Source organism: Pogoniulus pusillus, chromosome 20, assembly GCF_015220805.1.
Source record: "Pogoniulus pusillus isolate bPogPus1 chromosome 20, bPogPus1.pri, whole genome shotgun sequence".
NCBI lineage: Eukaryota > Metazoa > Chordata > Aves > Piciformes > Lybiidae > Pogoniulus > Pogoniulus pusillus.
Window position 1 is genome coordinate 1,111,067 of NC_087283.1, and position 25,362 is coordinate 1,136,428.

General features: G+C 45.8%; 1 protein-coding gene across 1 annotated transcript; it reads left to right on the plus strand.

The window, feature by feature from the left end:
• The first annotated feature begins 3,054 nt into the window (after positions 1 to 3,054).
• On the plus strand, positions 3,055 to 24,986 carry GPI (glucose-6-phosphate isomerase). Its single transcript, XM_064159898.1, has 18 exons — positions 3,055 to 3,256; positions 7,980 to 8,070; positions 8,993 to 9,061; positions 11,751 to 11,870; positions 11,996 to 12,079; positions 12,327 to 12,473; positions 14,062 to 14,133; positions 15,135 to 15,179; positions 15,934 to 15,987; positions 16,908 to 16,968; positions 18,513 to 18,556; positions 18,733 to 18,885; positions 20,073 to 20,202; positions 20,565 to 20,641; positions 21,887 to 22,015; positions 22,487 to 22,562; positions 22,645 to 22,711; positions 23,950 to 24,986. Exons 1-18 carry the CDS (start codon positions 3,138 to 3,140, stop codon positions 24,071 to 24,073), a joined length of 1,662 nt encoding a protein of 553 aa, XP_064015968.1. The 5' UTR covers positions 3,055 to 3,137; the 3' UTR covers positions 24,074 to 24,986.
• The last annotated feature ends 376 nt before the right edge of the window (positions 24,987 to 25,362 follow it).

Genomic DNA, 25,362 nt, shown 5'->3' on the forward strand with positions numbered 1-25,362 from the left:
TGATTACCTGAGACTAGACATCCTTGCATGGATACAATTATGAGAAGAATGCCTGTGAATATGGGATGTGAAGGCAAAAAAATCCTGCTGGCTTTGGGGTTTAATATCTGGAGAATTTGGAGAAAATTCAAATAGTGGAAGAGCTGTGATAAAAATGCTAAGGAAGGGGAAACAACATTGAAGAGAGCTGTGCTGGAATTTGGACCGAGATTTGAATTTCAGGTGAAAAGGAAAAGAACAATCACAGTATTCACAATTGCTGCATGTTCAAAGCAGAAAGAAGCTACAGAGCTATCCTGTGGTTTAGGATATGGAAAGAAAATGGAAAAGGGAGGTAGCCAGAGAAAAGAACTGTAGCCATGAATGAGGATTCAGGAAAGAAACTGTCAAAAGACATTTTAGCAGGTCATGTAGTAACAGGCAGTGAAATCTTGAGTATGAAGAGAGCAACACCTCAGACACCACCTGAGTATCACAGTGAAAGGCAGGACAAGGGAATTCTCAAATTTGAAACAACAAAAGTGGAAAAGTAGAAGCAAAATTGCAACATCGTCACCATTTAAGCAAACAAGAGAGCAGCTGAGAGGGCCTGTGGGAGAAGAGAGCATAGGTTTGTACGCATGGCAGGCCTCCAGCTGGATAGGTGAGGTGCTCTGAGAAGAGTGACCAATGCTGATAGCAGGATAAAACTCAGGGGGAAATGTATATAAGGGATGTACCCCTGGATTTGGTAGGGGTATGGTGAAGCCACTGTAATGAAATCCATTTGCCCTGGTTTGAGAAAAATCAGACAAGTGGTTCAGGAGCATTTAGCGGCTGCCTACTGACTGCTGTCAGTAAGGCAAACACTTCACAAAGTGTTTTCTCTCCATGGCTAAGAGGAGATGTTTCTGAAACCAAAGAACTTCACAGACAGGGTTACAGCTTGGCTAGCAACAGGCGTCCATGATTACTCAGGTGCTGGAGTAGGTACAAAGAAGCTGGTGAGGGGGTTGGAGAGCAGGGCTGGTGAGGACAGGCTGAGGGATCTGGGGCTGTTTAGCCTGGAGAAGGAGTGGCTGGGAGGATAATTTACTGCTCTCTACAGTTCCCTGAAAGGAGGTTGGAGTGAAGTTGGTGTTGGCCTCTTCTAGCAACTAACAAATGACAGCACAAGACGTAATGTCCTCAAGCTGCACCAGGGTGATTTAGGGTGGAGATCAGGAACAATTTATTTCCTGCAAGTGTGGTCAGGCAACGGAAAAGGCTGCCCAGGGAGGTGGTGGAGTCACTATCCCTGGAAGTGTTCAAAAAAGAGTAGATATGGCAGAGGACATGGTCTCATGGTCATGGAGGCGCTGGGTAGAAGGTTGGACTTGATGGTCTTGGAGGTCTTTTCCAACCTTAACGATTCTATGATTCTGAGATTGAGGATGTTATCCTAAAGTCCTTGAAAAAGAAGGAATATGTGTAACGTTTACATGGCAGGCAGCACCATGACCCGAGTGGCTTCTCAAAGACTTGTTCAGCACTTGTGTGCTTCCTTGTGGAACCAACTGCACAGTTCCTTTGTTACTTCTCACTTCATTTTCCTTCCTTACATAAAGTTACATGCAGGAAACCACATGTGCTGATGGATGTCAAGCAGATTCAGGCAGCCTGAAAAACATCAGCTTCGCCCTGGAGAAATTGCCCAAACCTATGATTGGCAGGGATGAGAGTGGCTTCCAAAACTGTAACAAAAATGGAAACAAATCAAGTGATGAAGATTTCTTTCACTGAAGAAAAAGGCTTTGGCCTGTTACACACTGAAGTCTGAAAAAGCAAACCTTAGAAACAAGAAATTGTGAAGAAAAGAAGGACCTTTTTTAGTGAATTCTCGCTGTACTACAGATCAACATTTGCTAATATCTTTAAGGATCAATGAAGAATATTGTTTAGTTGCTTTGCAGCAAGGAAAAAGTGCTGATTCTGCTGCCTTAGAACCAGGCTGTGATATTGGTGATCTGAGTCAAGTTCATAGTCCATGACTCTGATTTAGGCCCAGTTCCAGAAAGGGGCTTAAGTGCTTTCAACATGACTTCAGTGGGATTTATTCTCCTGAGCTGCAGAGTGCAGGATTTGACATATTCCTTTACACACCCATGGTTAATCAGCATTCTCCTTTACATCCATAACAGCTTCTTTTCCCCCCTGAAGAATGGTGCAGCTGCCCTGGCCTGCCTGCCCTGGCCTGCCTTCAGAGCGAGCTGCCGCAGGCCTGGCAGCGCCAGCCCCCCACAGCAGTGCCACCCCCGTGGCAGCTCGGGCGCGTAAGCTCCTTATGTAACGGCCAGGGGAAGGCAGTTGGCAGTGCAAAGCAGAGCAGCTGACGTGCGGCGCGGGGGCCTGGACGATGCTGGCAGAAAGGCTGGGCACTCCTTTGGCTGGCTCTGCAAGTCCAGCGCAGGTTTTAGGGCAGGGTCAATGCCAGGCTGGGGTTCTGAGCCGTTTCCCTACAGCGAGCCCCAGAATAAGCACTGCTTCCCTTACGGCCTCCCTATGCCCTGCGCACCCCTCAGCCGGGCCACACCAGGCAGGTCAGGCCGCGGAGAAACGGCCCAGAGAAGCGTGACTTTGGGCTCAGTGGGTCCCTGCGCACCTACACGAGCAGCAGCGCTGGCACAGCTGCGGCGGCTGCCCTCGGGCGGCTGGCTGGGCGAACAGGACGGGTGGTGCGGCCAGGCCCTCCCTCCGCACCGCTGCGCCCGCCGCCTGCCCCGGCTGCCCCGTGCCGGGAAACGGCCCCGCCGCAGCGCTGCCTTCACAACCGGGCTGCGCTGCACAGCCCCACCGGCGGCGGCTACGGCGCCCCGCGCTGCCCACGCAGCCGCTGCTAGCTCGGGCGGCAGCACCAGCACCGGCCGCTGCCGCCACTGCCCGCCCCTCACGGCGGCCACCGGGCTACTGCCCGCTCCTCCCGCCGGCTGGCACGGCAGTAAGGGAATCCCACCGCCCGGCGGGGCGGCCCACGAGGGAGGGGGCTGGGGCGGGGCCGGCGGGAGGCCCAGCTCGCCGCTATAAAGGCGGAGGCGGCGGCGGCGGCGGCAGCAGCTCCGCTCGCCGTGGTGGTGTCTGTTCGCTGCCAGTGCGTGTCTCAGCGCTCCCTGACCGCTAACATGGCGCTCTCCGGCGACCCCCATTTCAAGAAGCTGGTAGAGTGGCATAAGGCCAACTCCTCCAAGCTGGTCCTGCGGCAGCTGTTCGAGGCCGACAAAGATCGCTTCCAGAAGTTCAGGTGAGGCTGGGCGGCCTCTGCCCGCCCTCCTCCGCGGCCGAGCGGGGCAGCAGCCTCCATGCCCTCCCCAACCACCGCCGCGGCCTGCCGGGCTCTTAGGCTGCCGCCATGCCGGGCGCTTCCGTGTCTCAAGGCTCGGGGATGCGTGGGGCTGTCCGGCTCCCTCCTTCCATCCCTTCCTCAGGTGGGCGCTGCCGGAGAGTGGGCCGTGGCCGCGGGCGGGAGCGATGCGCCCGCCCGGCTGAGTCCCGTTGAGAACCGCCTTTTCCGCGTCGTTCTCCGTCCTGCCCGCAGGGCCGCGGGGAGGGAGCGGCCCTGGCGGGCTGGGGTGATGCAGCGCACACGGGCGGCTGCATGTGTTCGCCGCCGCTCCCGCCGGCCTGCGGCGGATCGAGTGAGGTCGGCTGCCGCTGGCTGGAGCCGCCTCGGCCGGTCGGAGGCCGGTGGCGGGCCGGGCACATGGTCCTGGGGCCCAGAGCGCCCTGCAGGGAGCTTGGCGTGGGCTGCTGGGGGTGGCAGTGGCGGCTGCGAGGGCACTCGGCGGCAGCCCCCGGGAGGGCGGCCCAGCGCGCTTGTCCTTGACTCATCCTTGCAGCAGGGTACGTGCCGCGGAGCACAGCGCCGGGCTGCGGCTCGCGCAGCGGCATTGTGGGTCCTCCGTCCGCAGCCTCGCAACCGGCTGCTTAGTCATGATAAGATCGGCGAGAAAATCGCCAGCAGCCGGCCATCCTGCTGCCCTTCCCGGCGGCCGCAGCGCCGTTAGTAGCTTTAGCTCTCCCTTGCCTCTTGCTGTTCACGGAACAGAAATTGCATTGCATTGCATCACGTTTTTCTAAACGAGGAAGTAAGAAGTACAAGCAGTCTAGTAACGGTCAGTGCTTTCATCCTGTGGAGTGGGACTCGTTTTTCCCTACAGTGGAGGCTGCTGAGAAGCTCTGTGTGGTTGCACTGTTAAACTGTTTCAGCAGTCTGAAAAGCCTATGTAGGTGCATCCGTGGCTTGAGTTTGGGTAGCGTAGATACAGTGCGCTTCTGTTTCCTGGTGCTGAGATAAGACTTGTTGCATGCGTCAAGCTTTTCACTAATATTCTAGGTAAAATGACTTTTCTTTCCTTTGGAACTCATTAAACACTATTTAAATTGGAATTGAACACCACATCTGAAGTCCTGCACACCAGTGTACAAGAATTAAAATGTCACTTCTGCAGTATTGGCTTAACCTGCTTCTTCTAACATTTGTTTTTTCATACTGATGGAGAACCTACTGTCTAACAGAGATTTACCAGCTACTCAAATAGAGCAAGTTCTGGTTGGAAGTTTACTGTATCTCCAGTATATCCCAAGAGATTGAATTTGGTAACATCCTCAGAATAAAGAAAACCTGAAGCAAACCAGCAAATGAATCAGATCTACTCAAGAGGGTTCTTACATGGTTCTTTCCTGAGTGGCTGAAGCAAGTACTCTTATTAGGGAGTTGCTTTAATATTGTCCCAACCACTTTAACCATAAAATATGCTCTCTCAATCTCAAATAGTCTGTGTTTAATTGCTCTTGTAAATGTGTAATGGGCTTTTAGTGCCACACTTTGGCACAGTTATCCAAGGAGAAGATATTTGACAGCTGGTTTCAGCACAGTCATCTTTGACATGTTTCCTGCTTGTTGAAAGTAGTTATTTTGTCTCCTAAAATGTGCTTATCAGATGTCTTCTTTTGTCAAGCATTCTTTGCCAGGATTGTCTGTTTCAAATAGGTGCCCAGTGTAGTGCAATTTTGCAGTGCCTGTTAGGGACAGGGAATAGTGGAAGGTTCTAAATTGACTTAATCTTTTTCATTATTTCCGTCCTGTTTCCTGATAACCAAATGCGTTCTAGACTACCAGAAGAGCTTTCTCCTAGCAAAGTAACTGCAGAACTGATAGACTGGGTTTGGCAGACCTGCTTGTGTACCTCTCACTGATTGCCACTTTGAGCCATATCAGCAGGATTATAGTAGCTAATATCTGCTGAAAGCTTAGGTAGCCTGGGGCTTTGACCACAAGGTCCTTGCTTCAGTTTGCATCTCTCCTCATTTGAAATGATATTTTATGAATACATGTCTGTTCTGCTGTAATTGCTACCATAAAATGATCGACTCTGCCTTCCTTTAGAAGGAGAAGAGAAAACTTAGAACCAGTACTGGGATGCACTGGGCCTAGAGAAGTTGCAGGCTGGCATGAATAGTTTTTCATCTGAGCATGTTATTTCTAAGCACAAGTACCTATTTTATCTTCTTAGGAGAACCTTACATTTGCTGATTGTGTCCTACAGAATATAGACAGAAGATCCTTTCTTTTGCCTTTTTGTTTCTGTAGAATTTATGCATCCTGTTTTGCTGATGGAGAGTGTGGTCAGATCTGTAGGGTATACCTTTCTGTGCTGCCCAGGAGTAAGAGTGGGTCTTAACTAGAAAAGTTTTGAAGGGCTTAGATCTGATATGATGCAGCCTTCATAAAGCTCAGCAGATAGTAGGTGCTTGAATGCTGATTCAGGCACTCTTGATGCAAATTGCTAGTGCAAGATAGAAAGCACTGGTGGTGTACTCCTGCTAGGTGCCTTGTCCATTACAAGGGATTAGAAAGATCCTTCAGTTCAAATGGGAACTACACCAGCAGGGCAATCCAGGTGTAATAATGTTACAGGGTTGCAAACAGATTTAGTTTGTGTCTAGATGGGAGGAAAAACCCATCTGAGATGCTGCAGGTGGCCTTCTGATGAAGGGCTGCATCACTGACTTGTGGCTGTAGTTTGTGTCGAGGCTCTTGTTCTGCCTGGGGAGTGCTGCCATTGACTGCTGCATTGCAGAATGGGTAGTGCAGGAGCACAACCGAACTGCTTCTGCTTGAATCAAGGGTGGGTCCGTGGGTGTAAAGCTTTCAGCTAGGATTACATCGCATGCTGGGTTCCGCCTGGTAGGGAGGAAGTTAGATCTGGTAGCCATTGCTTGCTGCTTTTGCTTGACATCTCTTGGGATGCACCTTTTCTGCAGTTTGTTCAAATGAGTTGTTGAAGTTCTAGCTAGACTCTTAACATGGGACACCTTGGCTTCTAGGTCTAGAGAGGTTGGGGGTTTTATTCCTATAGGTAAAATAACGATTGTAGAAGTAAGGCCATATGTCAGGTCAACAGAAAATGTTGTAAGGGTTTCATATCTGTGGATTAGAACACTGGAAAAGATCTCTGTGTGAAGCTGTAGATGGGATTTCAAGAGTTGCACTTCTCTCAACTGAAAAAGGGCTACTATTAATTGCCTCTGTGCAGCCTTACTGTGTTACTTGTAAAAGGTGTTCAGATCTGAGACCTTGCTGTAAATTGCATCAAATGTCAAAGAGAATTGGAGAGTGAGTTCTTCTACTGTGCTGTGTCAATAAACAGCTAGCTAGGCAGGTGAGAGGTAACACTTCTTCCTGCCCTTAACTAGGCATTCTTGTGCTGGATGCTCAGGGTTTCAGGATTGTTCGCAGCCCACTTAGAGAAGAATGATTAATTAAGAGCATTGATACTGATTTCCTTCACTAGCCCAAGGAAGAAATGCTTGTGCTTGAAGACCTCCTCCTTGCCTTATTTAGTGTATTTTAAGACCAGAACTCTTTTTTTTCCCCTCAAGTTAATGAAACCACTCAAATGTCTTAGACGTTGTGAGTTACTGTAGGCTCAGTTCCACTCTTTGCCGAATTGTGCCTGCTCTGTCGTGGTGTATCTGCTTGGGATAGCTGTTATGCTGTGGTGTGAAGCCCCAGCATGCATGGGCACTAGAATTACAGCGCATATTCCTGTGCTCAAGTGCTGGGGAAGGAAAAGCAGGGGAGCTGCTGAACAAGGAGGAGTCACAGAGAATTTAGATGCATGCAACTTCCTGTGGCTTGTGTGTGTGGGACACAAGTGAGAGCAAGGTACAATGAGCCTTCTGTACTGCCATGGAAGGCCTGCTGGATTGCTTACAGAACTTTGGCTCTTCAGTTTAGAGTAAATGTGTATCTCTGGCTGGAGATTACAGCTGAGAATAAGTAGCAAACTGTTCTGTGGAGGTCTAGAGGGGCTGTAGGACTCCTCAGACAGAGGAAAGGCTAGTAAATGCAAACAGCCTCACTTGATTTCTCTTGGACTATTGCTGGACCTTGTTTCAGAACTAAATCTAACAAGTGCTTCTCTTTTAAGAAGTAAGACTCTGCCATGCACACATGGGGCTTACAATTCTGCAAGGTAGCTGACAGAATGTTGTAGTTTGAAGTTGTGTAGGTTTCTTAATCAGGCTTGTCCAAATCTACATCTCAAAGAATGCCAGTACTTGTTGGAAGGAACTATAGAGTAATTTTTGAGCAGCAAAAGAACATGGTGAGCTTTTTACCTCAGATATGTTAGGAAAATGCTTGTAGCTGCAGAGTGCCAGTGGCTCAGTGGAAACAGAATTGATTGTCTGGCTGCACATTAGTTGTACTTTTTAGTTGGACTTTCACAAGTAGAAAGTGGATGTTGTAACTGAGCTTGTTGAAAACCATGGCCTTCAATTGAAACAGCATCCTAGTGAGTCAGTTTATGAAACTTGTGGGGCACATTGGTCCCTCAGGTCATCTTCAACTTAGTACAATTAGAATTCCAATTACATTGTAGTCTGTAAGGGCTTATCATTGTCTTGCTTAAAACAGTCACTCAGGAATGTGCAATTAAGCAACCTGTTTGTTTTGACAGCTTGACTCTGACCAGTGATCATGGAGATCTCTTACTGGATTATTCAAAGAACCTCATTACAGAAGATGTGATGAAAATGCTGATGGAACTGGTAATTCTTTCTTTAAAAGCCTGTTTGGTTTATTGATTAAGTTAACCTTTACCTGCAGCTGCTTATTCCAGCATTGTTTATATCCATTTAGCTCTAAATTGGAGAGACCACCCAAGTTAAAAGGCATCTGTTTACAAGTCTTGGCACTGTTTAGAGTCTCCCCTTGTCCATTAGGCCTAAGGTACAAAGCCATTTTTCAGCGTGCAGATGTTTCTTGTGCTCACAGAAAAGGTTTTCCTCTGGGTAGCAGACCAGCTGACTCACAGGGACATGAGCTAGTGGTCATGGAGATGTTGGGAGGAAGGTTGAGCTTGACGATCTTAGATCTTTTTTAATGTTAATGGTTCTGTGGCACTGCTGTAAAACACTACAACTCATCTAAAGCTGTAAGAGGTGATCATGCCTCCTATGTGTGCAACTGGAACAACTTCTCATGTCCTGCAGTCTTCAGTTTTGAGATTGGTTTGCAGTTAAACTTTAAGAAAGGAGCTTGTGTCATTCACTTGTGTCTGTGTTTTCAGCCTTCCTTAAGTATTGTTTCAGCTGAAGGTTTGAACCAGATAAGGCATGGATTTTTGAAAGGAAGAGAACCAACAAAAGAAGCCATAGCAAAATTATTTTTGCTGCTCTTCAGTTGAAAAGGAATTCCAAGGTGCTACAAAGCATTCATAATAAATCCTTCAGTGGCACGACAAGTTGAAATTCAGTAGTTGAGATGGATCTTGACCACTGAGCATAAGTTATTGTGTAACTGCTGAAGAGAATAAAGCACTGTGGGCTGTTTTCAGCTTCTGCTCTAGAAGCTATCTAGTCTTTTAAACAGTTCCTGTTGCGCTGTGGTAAATGCTGTAACGGAGCTGGACCTTTGTAGTGCACGTTGGCTACCTACTATTTCAGAGGAGTCTATTTTTAATTTTCTCAGGCCAAGTCAAGGGGTGTGGAAAGTGCCAGAGAGCGTATGTTCAGTGGAGAGAAGATCAACTTCACTGAGGTAAGGCTATTTCTGTCCATGGCTCTTTCCTTAAGTGTAGGCACAGCTGAGAGGATGTTCATGTATCTGTAAGAAGCCTTGAAAAAAACTTACTCTGATTGCTACTGTAAATAGCTTGGTTGTAAGCTTTGCTCCAGTACTTACAGGGGAGCTTTGTGCAGCCCTGCTAAAGGTGGAAGAAAATGTGTGAATAAAGCCATTACATCTCTTCAACACCTCTTCAACTTTTCCAGATATTTTGGTGGTGTGTTCTGGGGGGCTGGAGCCTGCAAAGGCATGGAGCTGTGTATTGTGCTCTGGGTATCTCTTAACGTGCTTTTGCCTAATGTCAGTGTTCACAAACCTTAGCAAACTGCCCACAGAGTGTTAGTGAGAGTTGTGCTTTGGGTTGTGGATGCAGCTTATCTTTGGATACATTTAACAGTAGAGACTATGAACAATCTTGGGAAATAAGCCACCTCAGTAAGAGGATGAGTATCTTTCTTTTTTCTAGCTCTAAAAGTTACAATTATGCTTACATCTCCACTAAAACCTACCAAAACCCACTTGTACCTTTTTGAAATCAAATCAGGATGAAAGATGCACACTCCCAGTAGTGTGATGAATTCATCTGCCTTAAATATTAAAGGCTATTTAGTATAGTTGAGGTATATTCCCAGAAATTAGTGTTTCCTTTGGCTATGGAGTCATTTAGCTGTTGCTGCTTAGCCTAACTCCACAGTTGGCCATTGTATTGTCTGAGTGCTATGTGTTTGTAAGAATGCACAGGTAAAGCTTCACTGGAGAATTGGTTCAGCTTCTCTAATGCCCTCAATTCACAGGTGTAGTCCTAACTAATGAAAAAGGGAAGCAGAAGTGTGAGAAGTCTGAAATTTACCTGATTTTCCTCAAATAACTGCTTCTCACTAGTCTGATGTCACAAATTATCAGTTGGCCCATCTCTGTGCCTTATGGAGTTACTCCCTGTTGTCTGTATGACAGAAGTGGCAGATGAAGGCTTCTGAGGGATGCAGTTTTCCCAGAAGCACTTAAACACAATACTCAACTGCAGTGTTTGGCTTCTGCTGTAAGCTTGCTGTTTTGTTGCTGTCTTGATACGGCAATTTGATGTAGCAATTACCTGCATGGTATGTCTAGAAATGTCTTTTCCTTGTCATGCCATTTCTTATTTACAGGCAGAAGCTGGTTTGGAATTGGATTTGGGGTTTATTTTTTTCTGTTTGTGTAGAATATCAAATCAAGTTGGCTTGGCTGTGGAGTATCAGTGTGTGGACAACGTCAAATTGTCTTGAGACCTTAAAGAAGATGCTGTCAAACAGCACGGCTGAATAAACCTAAAACAGTAAGACAGGAGGCAGCTGCTTAATGGCAAGAAGTGACTTGTCCACTACTCTGATTCTGAACATATTTTTTAGCCATTTATGTTGATTATTTGAGACTTGTCAGTATTTGGGTCTGCAGGCATTGGTGCTTGGCATCTGCTTACATGGAAGCTTTGTAGTGCACCCAAGCATGTCATAGCCAGGTGTTTGTGCCAGATGAGTTAAGACTTGCAGCTTGCTATGGCACAGACAGCACATTACAAGAGAACTTCTAGCTGCACACAGTCCTCATAGCCTGCCTGATGCTTGGTGAATACTTCTCTTTGCCAGTAGGCATCAGGTCACATGACTGCTTCTGTTCAAGACAAAGCTTCCTTAAAGCCCCATAGTGAGCAGCATTTACTAAATACCATTCCATGGCTGAGAGGGGCAAAAAAATTACCTCTGTTCACCTCAGGTCTAAGTGAGTGCACTTTCATAGTTAGCAGCTGAAAGAGCTGTTTCGTGTTCCAACTCAGTAACCACAAACTCAATGATTTTTTAATTAGCATTTGGTGTTTACATCATAATTTGGCAGGTCCCATTGTCTGTGTTTGCCTGACAATGCTTCTCCTTGTAGCAAGGAACAATGAGGTAGAGCATCCTAATTTTTTAATTTGTTCATTAGTATTGACTAGCTCCTTCATTCCAGATTAAAGGCATTAAGCTCCTGAACAGGCAAATTGCAGGCCAGATTTCAGTGCTATGGTGTGTAACTGTGGAGAATTAATATAACATGGTGCATGCTAACAGATTTTTTTTTTTTTCCCTCATAACACAACTGCAGCCTACATGTCTGGTGTGCAAATACTTGGGGATTGCTTAATTGTGGGCAGTGGACGGGGTAATGTGGCTGCTGCATTCCCTTTTTGTCAGATGTTCAAATGCATTTTTGTCTCTTCCTATATGAAATGGACTGCTCAGGAGAATTGAGAAAATAACTTCATCTGCTTGTTAGAATTGATTTTCAGTACTGTCATTGAAACAACTTCATTGTTGTATACCTAAAGCATGCCAGAATAATGGAGATCAGAGTGGTGAATGCTGCTGAGTTCTGAGCCTCAGTCATTGAGTGCTGTTGAAGAGATTTGGGGCTTTGGAAGTAACCCAGAAGGTGCTTGTTCACTGCACACCACCATGCATTTAAAACTTCTGTGCTGGGCCTGTCAAGTGAGGGAGTGATGGAGGTAACTGGAGATGTGTGTAAGCACACACAAACTACTGCTCCACTTAATGGAGAGGATTAAGTCTTGAAGATTGTGCAACCTGGATGGGGCTCCCAGGTGTGGTTTGGAAATGGCTGCAGCAACGTTTGCCCTTCCTTTCAGAACCGAGCTGTGCTCCACATTGCTCTGAGAAACCGGTCCAATGTGCCAATACTTGTCGATGGGAAGGATGTTGTGCCAGAAGTGAACAGAGTGTTGGACAAAATGAAGCACTTCTGCCAGGTATAACGTGCCACCACGGCTTGTTTGTCATATGTTGGTTCTATACCCAGCCAGGTTCTAACCTAGCCTGTTTCCAGTCAGGGTACAAAACATTCCTTGCAGAATGTTTGTGTGTTTTGCTACAGAGAGTCCGTGGTGGTGAATGGAAAGGCTACACTGGGAAGGCAATCACTGATGTGGTCAATATTGGGATTGGAGGCTCTGACTTGGTAAGCTCCTGACTTCCACACATCTTTGTGTGTACATGTGTGATGGTTTGGGTGTTCCCTGCCCCCCCCTCCCCCCACTTTAGAAATCACCCAGACTAGGCTCAGTCGGCTCTGGGAATATTTTATTTACAGCTAGCACAATAGACAAGCAGATATTTACAGTATATACAGTTATAGACAGAAATATACAAGGTAATAGAGAAACACAACTCACAATGAAGAGAACCTAATTGTTGCTTCTGTCCAGGGCCCTCTGATGGTGACTGAAGCCCTGAAACCCTACTCCAAGGGAGGCCCTCGTGTTTGGTTTGTATCCAACATTGATGGTACTCACATAGCCAAGACCTTGGCTGAGCTTAAACCAGACACTACGCTCTTCATCATTGCATCAAAGGTATGTCTGATACAGGCACAGGGGTGCGACTGGAAAGGATTCAGTGAGAACAGAGATCTGTTCACAGGAAGATCTGCATCAGGGACTCTGAGTGCAGTTTGTTTCTAAACAGGCCTGTTGCAATTCATCTAAACCTGCAGTACAAGGTTCCGTTAACTTCTGCATCCCTGAGGTGTACCAGCAGCAAGTGCTGGAAATAACCTAAAGAATCCCCATGAGTTTGACTGTCCTGGGGGTGGAATGTAGGGTCCTGTGTAGATAAATGAGTTCTTGAATAGCCAAGATCTGATTCCTTAAAGCTACTCTTGACCCTTTATCATAGGTAGTGTTACTTAAGAGTGTTCTGGGTTTTGTATTCATGTTTTGCACTAATGAATTGTGTGTACTTAAGGAATCTTCATTCTGGTTTGGTTCACCTAAAGAATTCAGGTGCTGAATTCCTTGAGCACTGTATAAACGAAGCTTTGTGCAGAGGTGAAGTGTGCTTGTGCTGTACAAGGTGATACTTATCTCTGAGGCCAGACTTAGCTGCCTTTAAGTCTTGCCTTGCTAACAGCTTACTGTGAAGATAATTGCTAGCTGCTCCCTTCCTCTGAGGAATGCTTCTGTCTTTAAACAGATGAAAACAAAGTTCATAGTTCTGTAACTTGGGTCACCATTTGTAAAGCACAGTAGAAGCCAGGCTGCAACAAATGAATGTGTGTAGCACTGCCATCCTCTGTGATGGTGCTCATTATCTTCTCTTGGCAATGCTGCAGCTGAGCAGCAGCTTATGGAACAGGAAGGAAACTTCATAAAGAAATTCTGATGGTCACTTGGAATAATTGAGTTGAGAACCACGGTTCAAAGGCTTAGAAGACTGCCAGATTGAAAGTGTGACACTTCCACTTCTGTTGGCCAGGCTGTGGTTAGATAATTGAACATATTTGAAAGAGGATGAATGACATTTTTTGTTTTGCATAGCAGGCCTTTGTTTCATAATGGAATGTTGCTGGGGATGGACAAGAGTAGGTAGAATCTAGTGTTCACCCTTAAAGCTAGATTTTGATGGCTGAGTAAATCAGAATGGTTGGAGATATTTGCAAAGCTGCATGACTGAACTTGTGTGCACACTTCATAAAGCAAGAAAAGATTTTCCTCTAATCAGCAAAACAAAAGTATGGCAAGAATCTTAGCAGAAATTAATGTTCCTACATGCACAAGTAGGAATTGAATAAGAGGACAGCTCAGCTAAGTTATCTTGGTTTGATGCTCAATTAGGTTTTTTTAGCTGAATGGTAAAACTTCCTATTTAGTACAGTGAAGCAGAAAATTTTCATCTCAGGATTTTGCATAACAGCTTGGAGAGAAGGTAGCAAATAGGGAATAATTACTCTAGTTCCATGCCTATGGTAGTTTAAATGGATAAACCCATCAACACTGGTCTTCACTGGTTGTCTAGCCCTGTTTTGCTCAAGTCTGGCAGCAGCTCTGTTAGGAACTTCTTGAATCAGTGCAGTGATGACCTGGAACGTGATGTTTCAGCGGGCTGAACTTGTTTCAGTTTTAAGGGCAGTGGCTTACATCCTTCTTGTTTTCCCACCTGTAGACTTTTACCACCCAAGAAACCATTACCAATGCAGAAACAGCCAAAGAGTGGTTCCTACATGCTGCTAAAGATGTAAGTCTTGCTTATGTAACAATGCAACAGCTTTTGGGTGGGGAGTTTCTCCCTGGTCACCCTGTGTGTTTTGGGGGAGAGCCAGTAGCTGCCCAAACATAAGCTCTACAGCTCAGCAAACAGAGTATTGCAGTGCTTAATGGCTAGTGACAGGCTGTTATTTCTGGTCAAGGTGATAAAGCTAACAGTTATCATTAGAAATAGTTGTCATACATTGTTGCCCCAAATCCTGCCTGTTCAGTAAAGGTCTAGCGTTTGCCTTGGGACTGGCAAATCATCTGGAACTACTGATAGGGAAATCCAAGGCCATGGTGCCTGTGGCCATCACCTGCCAGCTCTTAGCAAATCTTTTGAAAGCTACAATGAAGCATGGTTGGAGTCATAGACTGACTTTACTATGGCAGATGGCTGCTATGAAGAAAAACCTTGAGTTTGAGTCATTCTCCCCTATTTCCAACCTTTGAAAGAAAAAAGCAGATAGTACCAGCTTGGGTAATTAAGATGCTCTTTAACCTGTTCCACTCAGAGTAGCTGTCCTTAGTTTGAAAGCTGGGCTTTGAAATTCCTCATTACACTACTGCTGCAGACAGCCCAGCTGTGTTCACCAGAACACTTAGTGATAGACCAAAGCCTAAACTGGAGCTTGAGATTTATCAGCAGTTCAGTTGGCTTGACCTTCTGACCTAGCTGGAAGGGCAGTACCTATGCAGCAAGCCCCTATCTGCTCCCCAGTGGCAGTACTGGTGTCCCAGCCTGTCAGCATGTTCTCCACATGCTGTTGTGAGCAGGGCTGCTCAGAGGGTTTCCTGAGAGTATGACCAGAGTGTTGTGTTCAGGCATGCTGCCGAATCCCATACGCAGTAAGATGATTTCAGGTTGATGGATGACTGATGGTAGGCCACAGTACTTTGGCTAACTGTAAGTGATAGCAGATCAGTTCTATGACCAGAAATCAAAATAATCAGCATTCTAAATCTAACAATCTCTTTACTTTTATTCAGCCTTCAGCTGTGGCCAAGCATTTTGTTGCCTTGTCTACCAATGGTGTAAGTATGACAAACATGTTTTTTGATGTACCTCTAAGAGGGGCTTCGTTGGAAAGTCCAGTGAGGAAGCCTGTGTTTTAAGGCATCAATATCTCAATACCAATGCACAGCCTTCCTCTTGAAGCCTTTTTCCCTTCAGAAAGTAACTGAAATACTATTTTAGAGTACTTGGACCTTCTTTATAGCTTTGTGGGTTTTCTGCTAGAGCTTTAAATCTGAAGTCAGCATTTCTACTTGAAATGACTATCTTATTAATGAGCACTACCTGTAGTTGCCTAAGTGTGTGAGTAACAAGTAAAGCTCTTCGGTACTCCCAAGTGCTGAAGTGATGCAGGGAGCTTGTGTGTATAATCTGTACCATGACTGGCATATTGTACCCTGGGGGTGTTCACATCAGAGTATGAAATAAAGACCAATAGCAATTAGGAAAAGACTCCACAGTCATTAAGAGGCTGTCAGGCTTTGTGGTGTGATGTTCCTTTCTTCTGTTCTGCTTCTGTTAAATGGGAATTCAGTCCAGCCCTTAACTGTTGCCGCTTGGATTGGTTAGGAAATGAATGGAAGTCATTGATTTATGACTACACCATAGTGGTAGTGATTGCTGGAAATGAAGGTATGCTCTGTATTTCTAAAGGAAGATGGAACTAGGGGATTGTATATTCAATGGGCACACAACTCACAAGTTTTAGCTAGAAAAAGCTTTCTAAGAGTGAGTTTACTTATGGTGTTCTTCATGCTTTCTTTTAAATTTCAGCCTAAAGTGAAAGACTTTGGAATTGACACAGAGAACATGTTTGAGTTTTGGGATGTAAGTAAACATCTGCTGTTGTGTGTAAATGTTAACTATTGGGGTAATCTGCCTTGCTTCAGAAAATGCTAACTAGAGGTCAGGAAACTGCCAAAACACCTACAGTATATAGTAGTTGTGTTCTCTGTACTGAAAAACCTGAAGGCTCTTTACTAAAGGCCACTCGAGGGCATATTAGGCAAGTAAAGCAATCTTGTTGTCTCTTGGCCACCACTGCATTAAAATCCCGCAATCAGAGGCCTGAAGAGGAGCCTTCTGTGTGCTTGGCTATCTAATCAGCTGTTGGGTAACAGGAGACACATCTTAACTGATTCCTCTCTGTATGTGGTTATTATAAGCTGTGACATTTGACTGTTGGGGTCTACTCTGTGCAGGGTAGGCCTGTAAAGGTCAAACCTCAGAAACAGGAGCCTGATTTGATATTTGGTGGCAGATGTGTATTTCAAGCATACTGTCATTAGTCTTGGCCCTTAATCAGAATGAGATTGGTTTGTCTTGTGGACCACATGCCTGACAAACTAGATTTTAAAGCTGCTGTTCAGAAATTCTTTAGAGCATTCCCTTTTTACTGGGTAGTGCCATAATCTTGCTGAAGCATGCTTTAGCTCTAGAGGAGTGGTGTTAGGGAAGCAGCTAATACAAGGTGCAGATTTAGTATTTGGAAGCAAACTGGAATCAGCAAGAGTTCTGCTTTAACAGACGTTACATAAATCAGACCAGGAGGATGACTTCAAATTAGCCAAAAATGGACACTTGTTACAGGGTGGGTGCAAGGTGTGGGTGCCCTTCACCACGCCATGTAACCTGTAGTGAATTGTCACTGGAGAGAACATTGGTGTTGCTGCAGTTGGTGCTGTTATTTCCTGGTAGTTGGAACTGAGAAGCCCTGCACTTATCTAAACCAGTCTCTTTTGTTTCAGTGGGTTGGTGGCCGCTACTCTCTGTGGTCTGCCATTGGTCTCTCCATTGCCCTGCACATTGGTAGGTATTCCTGTGATGTGGCAGTGCCAAGAAGGAGTCCCTTCGCTTCAGGAACGTGACTGTGAAATGCATTAACAGTAGTCCACTGTGAATCAGGTTCAGGGCAGCAGATGTCGAGGTTTTAGTGCTGTAAATGCAGTTCTGGACATTACCCAGAGTTGGGTACAAATAGCCAAAGTGCATCTCTTGAGTCACTTGCATAGCCAAAAGTTCCTGATCTGTGTAAAGCCATGTCAGGGCTGAACATCAGGCCTTGCAACTGACATTCTTAAACTAAAGGATTGAGTTTCTGTTAGTATATACACACTTAAACATCCTGTCCCCAGCTCTGCATGGGAGCTTTGATTAGTTTTATCTCCTCCCATTACTTCCCGTTGTCCCCATTCTTGCTCTTCTAGGCTAGAGGGAATGCTGCTTCTATCTGCAGCTTGTTGTGGAACAAAGAGACTTGAAATTGTTCCCCACCTCCTTGCATTGTTGTGGTGCAGCACTGGCATTCCTGGTAGGACTCAAATGTAGGTGGAGAGTGCACATTTCATGCGGAAGAGCTCCAAGAACTGCTGTGGCTTGGTGAGCTGGCTGTCCAGCAGCCTTGCATTTGTTCCTTGGCACTTCTTTCAGGCATACCGTCTGAAACCATCACGCAGTTTGTTGTTCTTAAAAAAAAACAAACAACCAAACCAACCTGGAACTCCCTCAGGCTGAGGGTAGAAGAATAACCATGTGTTCGGTGGGTTTGGAAGGCTATGAACAGGAGTTGGCAGGCTTAGAAAAACCGGTGTGAAAAGCAAAACAAACTTACTGTTTTGTCTGCAACAAAGTGTTCATCGCTGCTGGCAGCCAGGTTTGGTGCTGACTGCTGACATGCACATCTAGCTGCACTTCTTGCTCTTACTTCCTTTGTTTGCCAGAGCTGGCTGCCTTTTTTTTTCTGAATGCTTGCTCTCCATTTTTTCCATGAAAGAATCAGGTTTTCTGGCTTTTCAGGAAAGTTTAGCTAACATTATCCCACTTGGTAGTGAAAATTACTGATGGTTTAAATAACCTAATTAGAGCAAAAGGAAATGAGGTGAATGAAGAGAACAAGGGTAAGGTGGGTGGAACCTCCCTTGGAGAGCACCTTAATTCAGCTACTTTTCTCAGCCCAACACAGAAATCCCTGCTCTGCTACCCTGGCCCTGGTTTTGGGGGGATTTGTCTCTCACTGGCTGTGAAGTGACTGACTGTTCATCATATCCTTCAATACAAAGCCTGGCTTTTATGTCTCTGTTTTCCTTCTATTTGCTTATTCCACCTGAATGGGAATTTTAGGCAGAGGGTTTTGATGTATGTTTCATTAAGCTGGACTTGCTCTGAAGTCCAGGCTTTAATCATATCTGGCTTGTGGGAAGCAAATTTCAGGCAAAGTTGAAATGCAAATTTTAAACTCCTTTAAGAGTTGGGAGCCTCCTGCATACAAAGTCTCAACTGCTACAATTGTCTCTGCAAGAGGAATCAAGTTCAAATTGTAAGAGTAAATCCAAACTGACTTTTTCCATTGCTAGGTTTTGACAACTTTGAGAAGCTGCTTGCAGGAGCCCACTGGATGGTGAGTGTGGGGTCCCTCTTTCAGTTTTGCCACTCTTAAGACTTGTTGGTTTGAAAAAGTTCTGTGTCTTAATGCATCTAATGCCTGTCCTTGGGAAACTCTCCCTGCTTCAGGACAGGAAGAGTTGGGAGAGATGCCAGCTGCTCTTGCAGCTGTAGTTGTCCTTTGTCCCATAGGATACCCACTTCCGCACCGCCCCTCTGGAGAAGAACTTGCCTGTGCTGCTGGCCATGCTGGGGGTCTGGTACATCAACTGCTACGGGTGCGAGACCCACGCGCTGCTGCCCTACGACCAGTACATGCACCGCTTCGCTGCCTACTTCCAGCAGGTGAGGCCCAGGGGAAGGCTTTCAAGGAGCAAATATGTAGAGATGCTTCTGTCCTGGTTCTGAAACCTGGGTCTGTGTTTCTAGGGTAACATTCTTATAGATGTGGTGCTCAGGGATGTCCCACCAAGCAGTGGACTTAGCACTGTTAGGCTAATGGCTTGACTCAATGATCTTAAAGGTCTTTCCCAGCCTAACCAGTTCTGTGACTCTGTGGATCTGTGTAACCAAAGGTGTAAAGAGAGTGGTACCAAGATGGATAGCAGCTTATTGGCTCACTTAATTTAGAGATGATTTTTTTCCTCTCAGACCTCCTTTATCTTTGTGTCCACAAATTAAGCAGATGTATCCCTAATCATAGAATGGTTTAGGTTAGAAGTGACCTCAAAGATCATCCAGTTCCAACCCCCTGCCATAGGCAGGGACACCTCCCACTAGAGCAGGTTGCTCAAGGCCTCATCTACCCTGGCCTTGAACACCTGCCAGGAGGGAGGAGCCACAGCCTCCCTGGGCACCCTGTGCTAGTGTCTCACCACCCTCACTGCAAAGAACTTCTTCCTAACACCCACTTTGAATCGCCCCTCTACCAGTTTAAACCCATTCCTCTTCATCCTGTCATTACAAGCCCTTGTCAGTAGTCCCTCCCCAGCCTTCCTGTAGCCCCCTTCAGATACTGGAAGGCCACTCCAGGGTGTCCTGGAAGCCTTCTCTTCTCCAGGCTGCAGAGCCCCAACTCTCTCAGCCTGCCCTCACAGCAGAGCTGCTGCAGCCCTCTCAGCATCTTGGTGGCCTCCTCTAAACTGGCTCCAACACTTCCATGTCCTGCTTGTGCTGGGGGCTCCAGAACTGCCCCCAGGACTGCAGGTGGGGTGTGAGGAGAGCAGAGCCAAGGGGCAGAATCTCCTCCCTTGCCCTGTGCCCACACTGCTCTTGCTGCAGCCCAGCACAGGGTTGCTGTCTGGGCTGCACTCACACTGCAGGCTTCTGTGGAGCTTTTCCTCAGCCCAGACCCCAGGTGCTGTTTCTCAGAGCTGCTCAGCCATTCCCCACCCAGCCTGGAGCTGTGCTTGGGACTGTGCTGATGCTTAGGCAATTCCTGTGAAAGAGCAGCACTGATTGTAGTTGAATTACTGATGCAGAACCACACTGTGTACAGTAAGAAAAGTGATGATGCCTTTCCCTCCTCCTAGGGTGATATGGAGTCTAATGGCAAGTACATTACCAAGAAAGGCTCTCGTGTGGACTACAGCACTGGCCCTATTGTGTGGGGAGAGCCTGGCACCAATGGACAGCATGCTTTTTACCAGCTCATTCATCAAGGTAAACTGGAACTACTCAGTACCTTGCTTGGGAGTTAAGTTCTGGGTGGCTAAAAAGCTGTGAGAGTCTGCAGAGAGCTGACTCTTTAGAGGCTGGATTCTTTAACTTAGCATCACATTGCTATGGTGCTCCTAATGGGGGAATTTTGAAGGCTGCAAGGTGGTTTTAATTCTGTGATAAGAATAGACAACTAAAGCTGAAACTACTGGACTGTATTGTCACTTCCCCTGCTGTGAATGAGAGAAAGCAGTTCTTGAAGTTTAAGTGACTGAGTCATTGCAAGACTCTGACCGGGGGATGAGCATTTAAGGTTTGCCAAAGGCTTTCCTGTTGCAGGGTTATTGACGTGGCTTTTCTTACAGGAACTCGCATGATTCCCTGTGACTTCTTGATCCCAGTCCAGACCCAACATCCAATCAGAAATGGCTTGCATCACAAGGTAATAAATTCTTGGTCAGGGCACTCATCTGGCAGCTGGAATTGAAGCTTATTGCAGTACCTGGTATTTCTGAGTGTCGCTTTGCAACTCTACACAGAGACTGTGTCTGCACTCACTGCATCTCTGAAAAGATCTGGGTTACAGTGACAGATTATATGTGACAAACAAACTGACATTATTGCTCTTGAAGAACCTGCAGCTACAGCTCCTCAGTCAGATCAATAGCATGGCTGAGGAGAGCAATTAAGTATTTGCAGAGAAGATTCCACGCAGGAATTAGAAGGTGTGTGATCCTTAGAGTAGGAAGGAGCAAATCTTTAGAGCTGATGAGAACTTCCTCAGATGCTGTTGCAGGTCTTAAACTGTAGGACAAAATGCAGTGAGAGGGCTAGCACAGCCAGGGTGAGAGCCTTCTGCACATGAATATTCATTTAACCACCCCTTTTTTTCAGTTTAATGCATTTATTTTCAGTCTAACCATTTTTGGAGTTCCATAGATGGGGTTCCAAGATGTCCAGGTCTGCTACCCAGTGCACCTTTCAGAGCAGCCACATTCCCTCACTGCATTCCAGTCTTGTCATGATTTCAGATTACATTTCAGTTGTGTAGCTGTAGTATGTTGACAAGTAACACCCAAGTACAGGTCCAAGTTTTAGAGCTTGACTTGGCAAAAGGAGGTGAGAAGAGCTTTCACTTGCCCATAGGTGTTGTAAGAGTTTCTCTTCAGCCTAAAGTATGGGACAAAAGCACACATGGATTTGCAAGCTACTGTTAGGCAGGGAATGGGAAACTCAAATCTTCTGCTATATTGGCAGGGTTTGGTGTATGGTATGCTGTGGGGATTTCCCTTCATGCAGAGGAAGTGCAGCTTAATTGGTTATCTGACCAATCCTTGCACCTAGCTTTCCATTTACATGGATAAAAGTGCAAACTATCCTGGGTGGAAAGGGGTGTGTTAAGTCCTGGCTCCTTTGTTCTCCCTTGGAGGCTTGCTGTCAGATGCAGCACATTCAGGACTCTGCCAAACAGTCCTGGTTCTTTGCATGTATGCACTATTAAAGTAGTCATCAAGTCTCCTGGCACTGGCAGGCATTGTGCAGCTCAATCTAGTCCACGTTTTGCTGCCAATAGTGTTAAAAACAAGAGCTGCAGCTGTAGCTCTTGGTCTAGATTCAAGCACTGATTATTGCTAGTCTAGGTAAGGAAACAGCAGCTTGAGTTGATGTTTTTATTTCTACCTGCTAGATCCTTTTGGCCAACTTCCTTGCTCAGACCGAGGCCTTGATGAAAGGAAAGACTGCTGATGAAGCTCGTAAGGAACTTCAGGCGGCAGGACTGAGTGGAGAAGCTCTGGAGAAGCTCCTTCCACACAAGGTAACCGGAGTGTGTGTCTCGGAGCTCCCCTCCAGGCGCTGCAGTGGGGAAGGGGGTGCCGGGGCTGCTGCGGGTGGAGTTGGCCGGTGGGGCAGTGCCCCCCGGTGGTGGTTAGGTACTACAGCATCAACGTGGGTGAAGCCTGCGTTGTGCTTGTGCCCTGGTGGGGCAGTCTGTGAATGGCACTCCTGCCAGGGCATGCCGAGCTGGAAGCCTTTTGAGGCACTCCAGTAAGGATAAGCTCTCACTTCACTACCCCTGGATTCTTGCCTTGTATTTTACTTCCTGTAGCAAATAGTATCCAGTAATGGTGCTTGGGGACAGCACCTTGCCATTGTTGCAATAAAACATGGACATTATACAGTCTTAGTGGAGGCTGTTGGCCTTTAAAGCTTTCAGGACCTTCTGTTTGCTGCTAATGCAAACAGTCCACTGTGGACTACTGGATAACAATAACTCTTGTCTTGAAAGGTCTTTGAGGGAAATCGACCAACCAACTCTATCATGTTTACAAAACTCAACCCCTTCACCCTGGGAGCCATCATTGGTAAGTAGATGGATCTCTGATCTGTGAATGCTTGTTAGAACTGTCTGATGAAGTTCACTGATCAACCTTTTTCTGCTTATAGCCATGTATGAGCACAAGATATTTGTACAAGGAACTGTCTGGGATATTAACAGTTATGACCAGTGGGGGTAAGTGTCCTTCATCTGTTTGTCATACATCTGCTGCAGCATTGCTCCGTCTGTTGTGACTTGAACAAACAATGAAAGGAAAAAGTACTAAGAACAGGTTTTCTGGGGGTAAGTCTCCACATGTCCTTGTTCTCCTATGCATAATGACCTTAAGGGTGTCTGGTTAGTTTGATTTTAAAGAATACAACGAATGCAGAGGGGAAAGGCAGTCATGAGTAGAGCAGTTAAGCTGGCTGAACACATGCTGGGTAAGAGAAAAGAATTACTTCTAGAAGCATTTACTTGACAGTTTGGCATTTCTAAGCAAAAGGCTGTGACTGCCTCTTGGTTTTTTTTTTTCCCTTGTACTGGAGATACAAGAAGATTGTGGGCAGATGTCTTCACATATAGGTCTGTCTGCTGTAGGCTGCACCTGTTACAGAGCTCCATACTAGGAAGAGCAGCTTTGAGGAGTTTGTTACTGTCACTTTTAAAAATGGAAGACTTCATTAGGGGCTAATAAGATTGTTGTACAGTTTCTGCTACTACAGATATAAAACATACTGCATGGAGACTTACTCTGCAGGAGAAAGGGGAGCTTTGCTTCAGGTGAAACCTGCCTGTTCTGAGGGGTTATTTTGAGGAGCAAGTTTGCTTTCCAGGCTTAGAACAGCAGTTGACACCTAAGTTGTCTTCTTCAAAGGATATAGGTCTTGGTGTGTTTCAGAGCCATCTTACTGCAGCAACTTCTTTAGAATATTGAAGTAGAAACTGAAAAGACTGTCTAGTGAGTGCTGATGTCTGCTGTGAATGCTGGAATCAAGACTGAGGAAAAAGTACAGCTTTTGCTGCCACACATCAATCCAGAATGGCCTCCAGAATTACCTTTGGCGTGTGGGGATGGTGTAGAATTAGTCCAGATTCTTGCAGCTGCTGGAATGTGCTAGACTCTTACCCTGCTGGCTGTAACTCCTGGAGTGCTGAAGGGGAAGAGGCTCTGCTTAACTCTAAAAACGAAACTTGCTAATATGAGAGCTGTCTGTTCAGCCAGGCAGCTGGGAAAACTCAAGTTGTTCATGAGTGGCACTGAGCTGAATGACATTAACTTTGTCAGCAGTTGGTGGAGGGAAGAACATTCACTGTCATGTTCACTGTCAAGTTACTTTTTACTCGCCTATTATTTAATGACTCATAGTAAATTCTATCAGTTGTTAGCACTAATGGTTTTTTTCTTCCTTCCCCTGCTTTTATAAATGCAGAGTTGAGCTTGGAAAGCAACTTGCCAAGAAAATTGAGCCTGAACTGGAATCGGATGCTCCAGTGACATCTCATGACAGCTCAACAAACGGGCTCATCAATTTCATTAAAAAACACAGGGCGTGAGCTGAAAGATTTAGAGGACATCGACAATCTGACCACCAAATACTCAAATCTGTTGTAGTTGTGCTTTTTTTAGCCACTTCTAATGAAAATAGCACTTTACAGATGTAGCTTCTCCACTTGTTGCAGTTCATCTTGTTGGTCAAGTGTTGCAAATGAACCCTAGTTTTGTGAGCCCAGAGATTGTAGAGCTGCTTTATTTTTGTGGCTGTTAATCTGTAAAGTGCAGTTGGTATGTTCCTCAGTTCCTACCCCTCCACTTCCTTAAGGATGATCACCTACTGGTAGTAGAAAATAAAAGGTATGATGGATGAGTAAAACTTCTTCACTCTGTATCTTTCAAGTGCAAACCCAGGAATGTTTGCCTCACCCACAATGTAAAGTCCTCTGAAGCCAAGTAAACTCACTTCTCTTTGGACTGGTTCTGCTGGAAACTGGAATTTGTTAACTACAGTGGTAGATGTGGATTGCAGAATTTGCTGCATTTGAGCAAGATGCAGATTCACTTCCAGTGCTCCTGTAAAAAGGGAAGCTTTGCAATGTTTGGTAATGGATCTTTCAGTTCTTCCATAAGCTCTGGAGGCCCTGTGTGAACAGCACTCCTCAAGGGAAGAAGGTTCCTGGAGTTACAGTGATGTCTTAATTTCACAAACACTTTTCAAGAGTTTGTGAAGCAAAAGCTTGGGATCACTTCATGTATTTTTGGTATCTTCTAGAGGCACTATTTTCTCTCTCTCAAATGAGCATCTCTGTTCCAACAAAACAAAATAGAGACCAATCTATTTGTAAACAGGTTGCTTTCTATCTTTCTCCCTCTACCACTGTAACTCCTCTCTGCTAGCAGTCTGGCATGTTCTGTGGCTATTGTTCTGTAACACCTTTAATAAAGGTAAAACACAAGCATTGAAAGGAAAAATGAGATGTTAACTTCATGCTACTGTGGCTACTTAAGCTTCTCTTTCTTACAGTGTGTCTTTGTACACAGTCAGGGGCAGGAGCCCGGGCTTGATCTCCCTCAGGTGGCACACAACTCCCTGGAGCTTAACACCTACCTTTGAGCTGAGGTGTTGTGTAGTGCTCAGATGCTCTGCATTTGATCAGCTTCCTGAAGCAGTTTTTCCACATAAAATATGGTCACAAAGCGAACCCACTAGAGGGAGGCAGCATGGTTTCAACTGTTTTTAACCTTTATTCCACCTGTCTAGAAGCGAGTCACCTCTGTTAACAGAGCCTGCATTCACAACCACCCCTCCCCGATTGGAGGGGAAGTAGAACACCCAAGAGAAGCATCT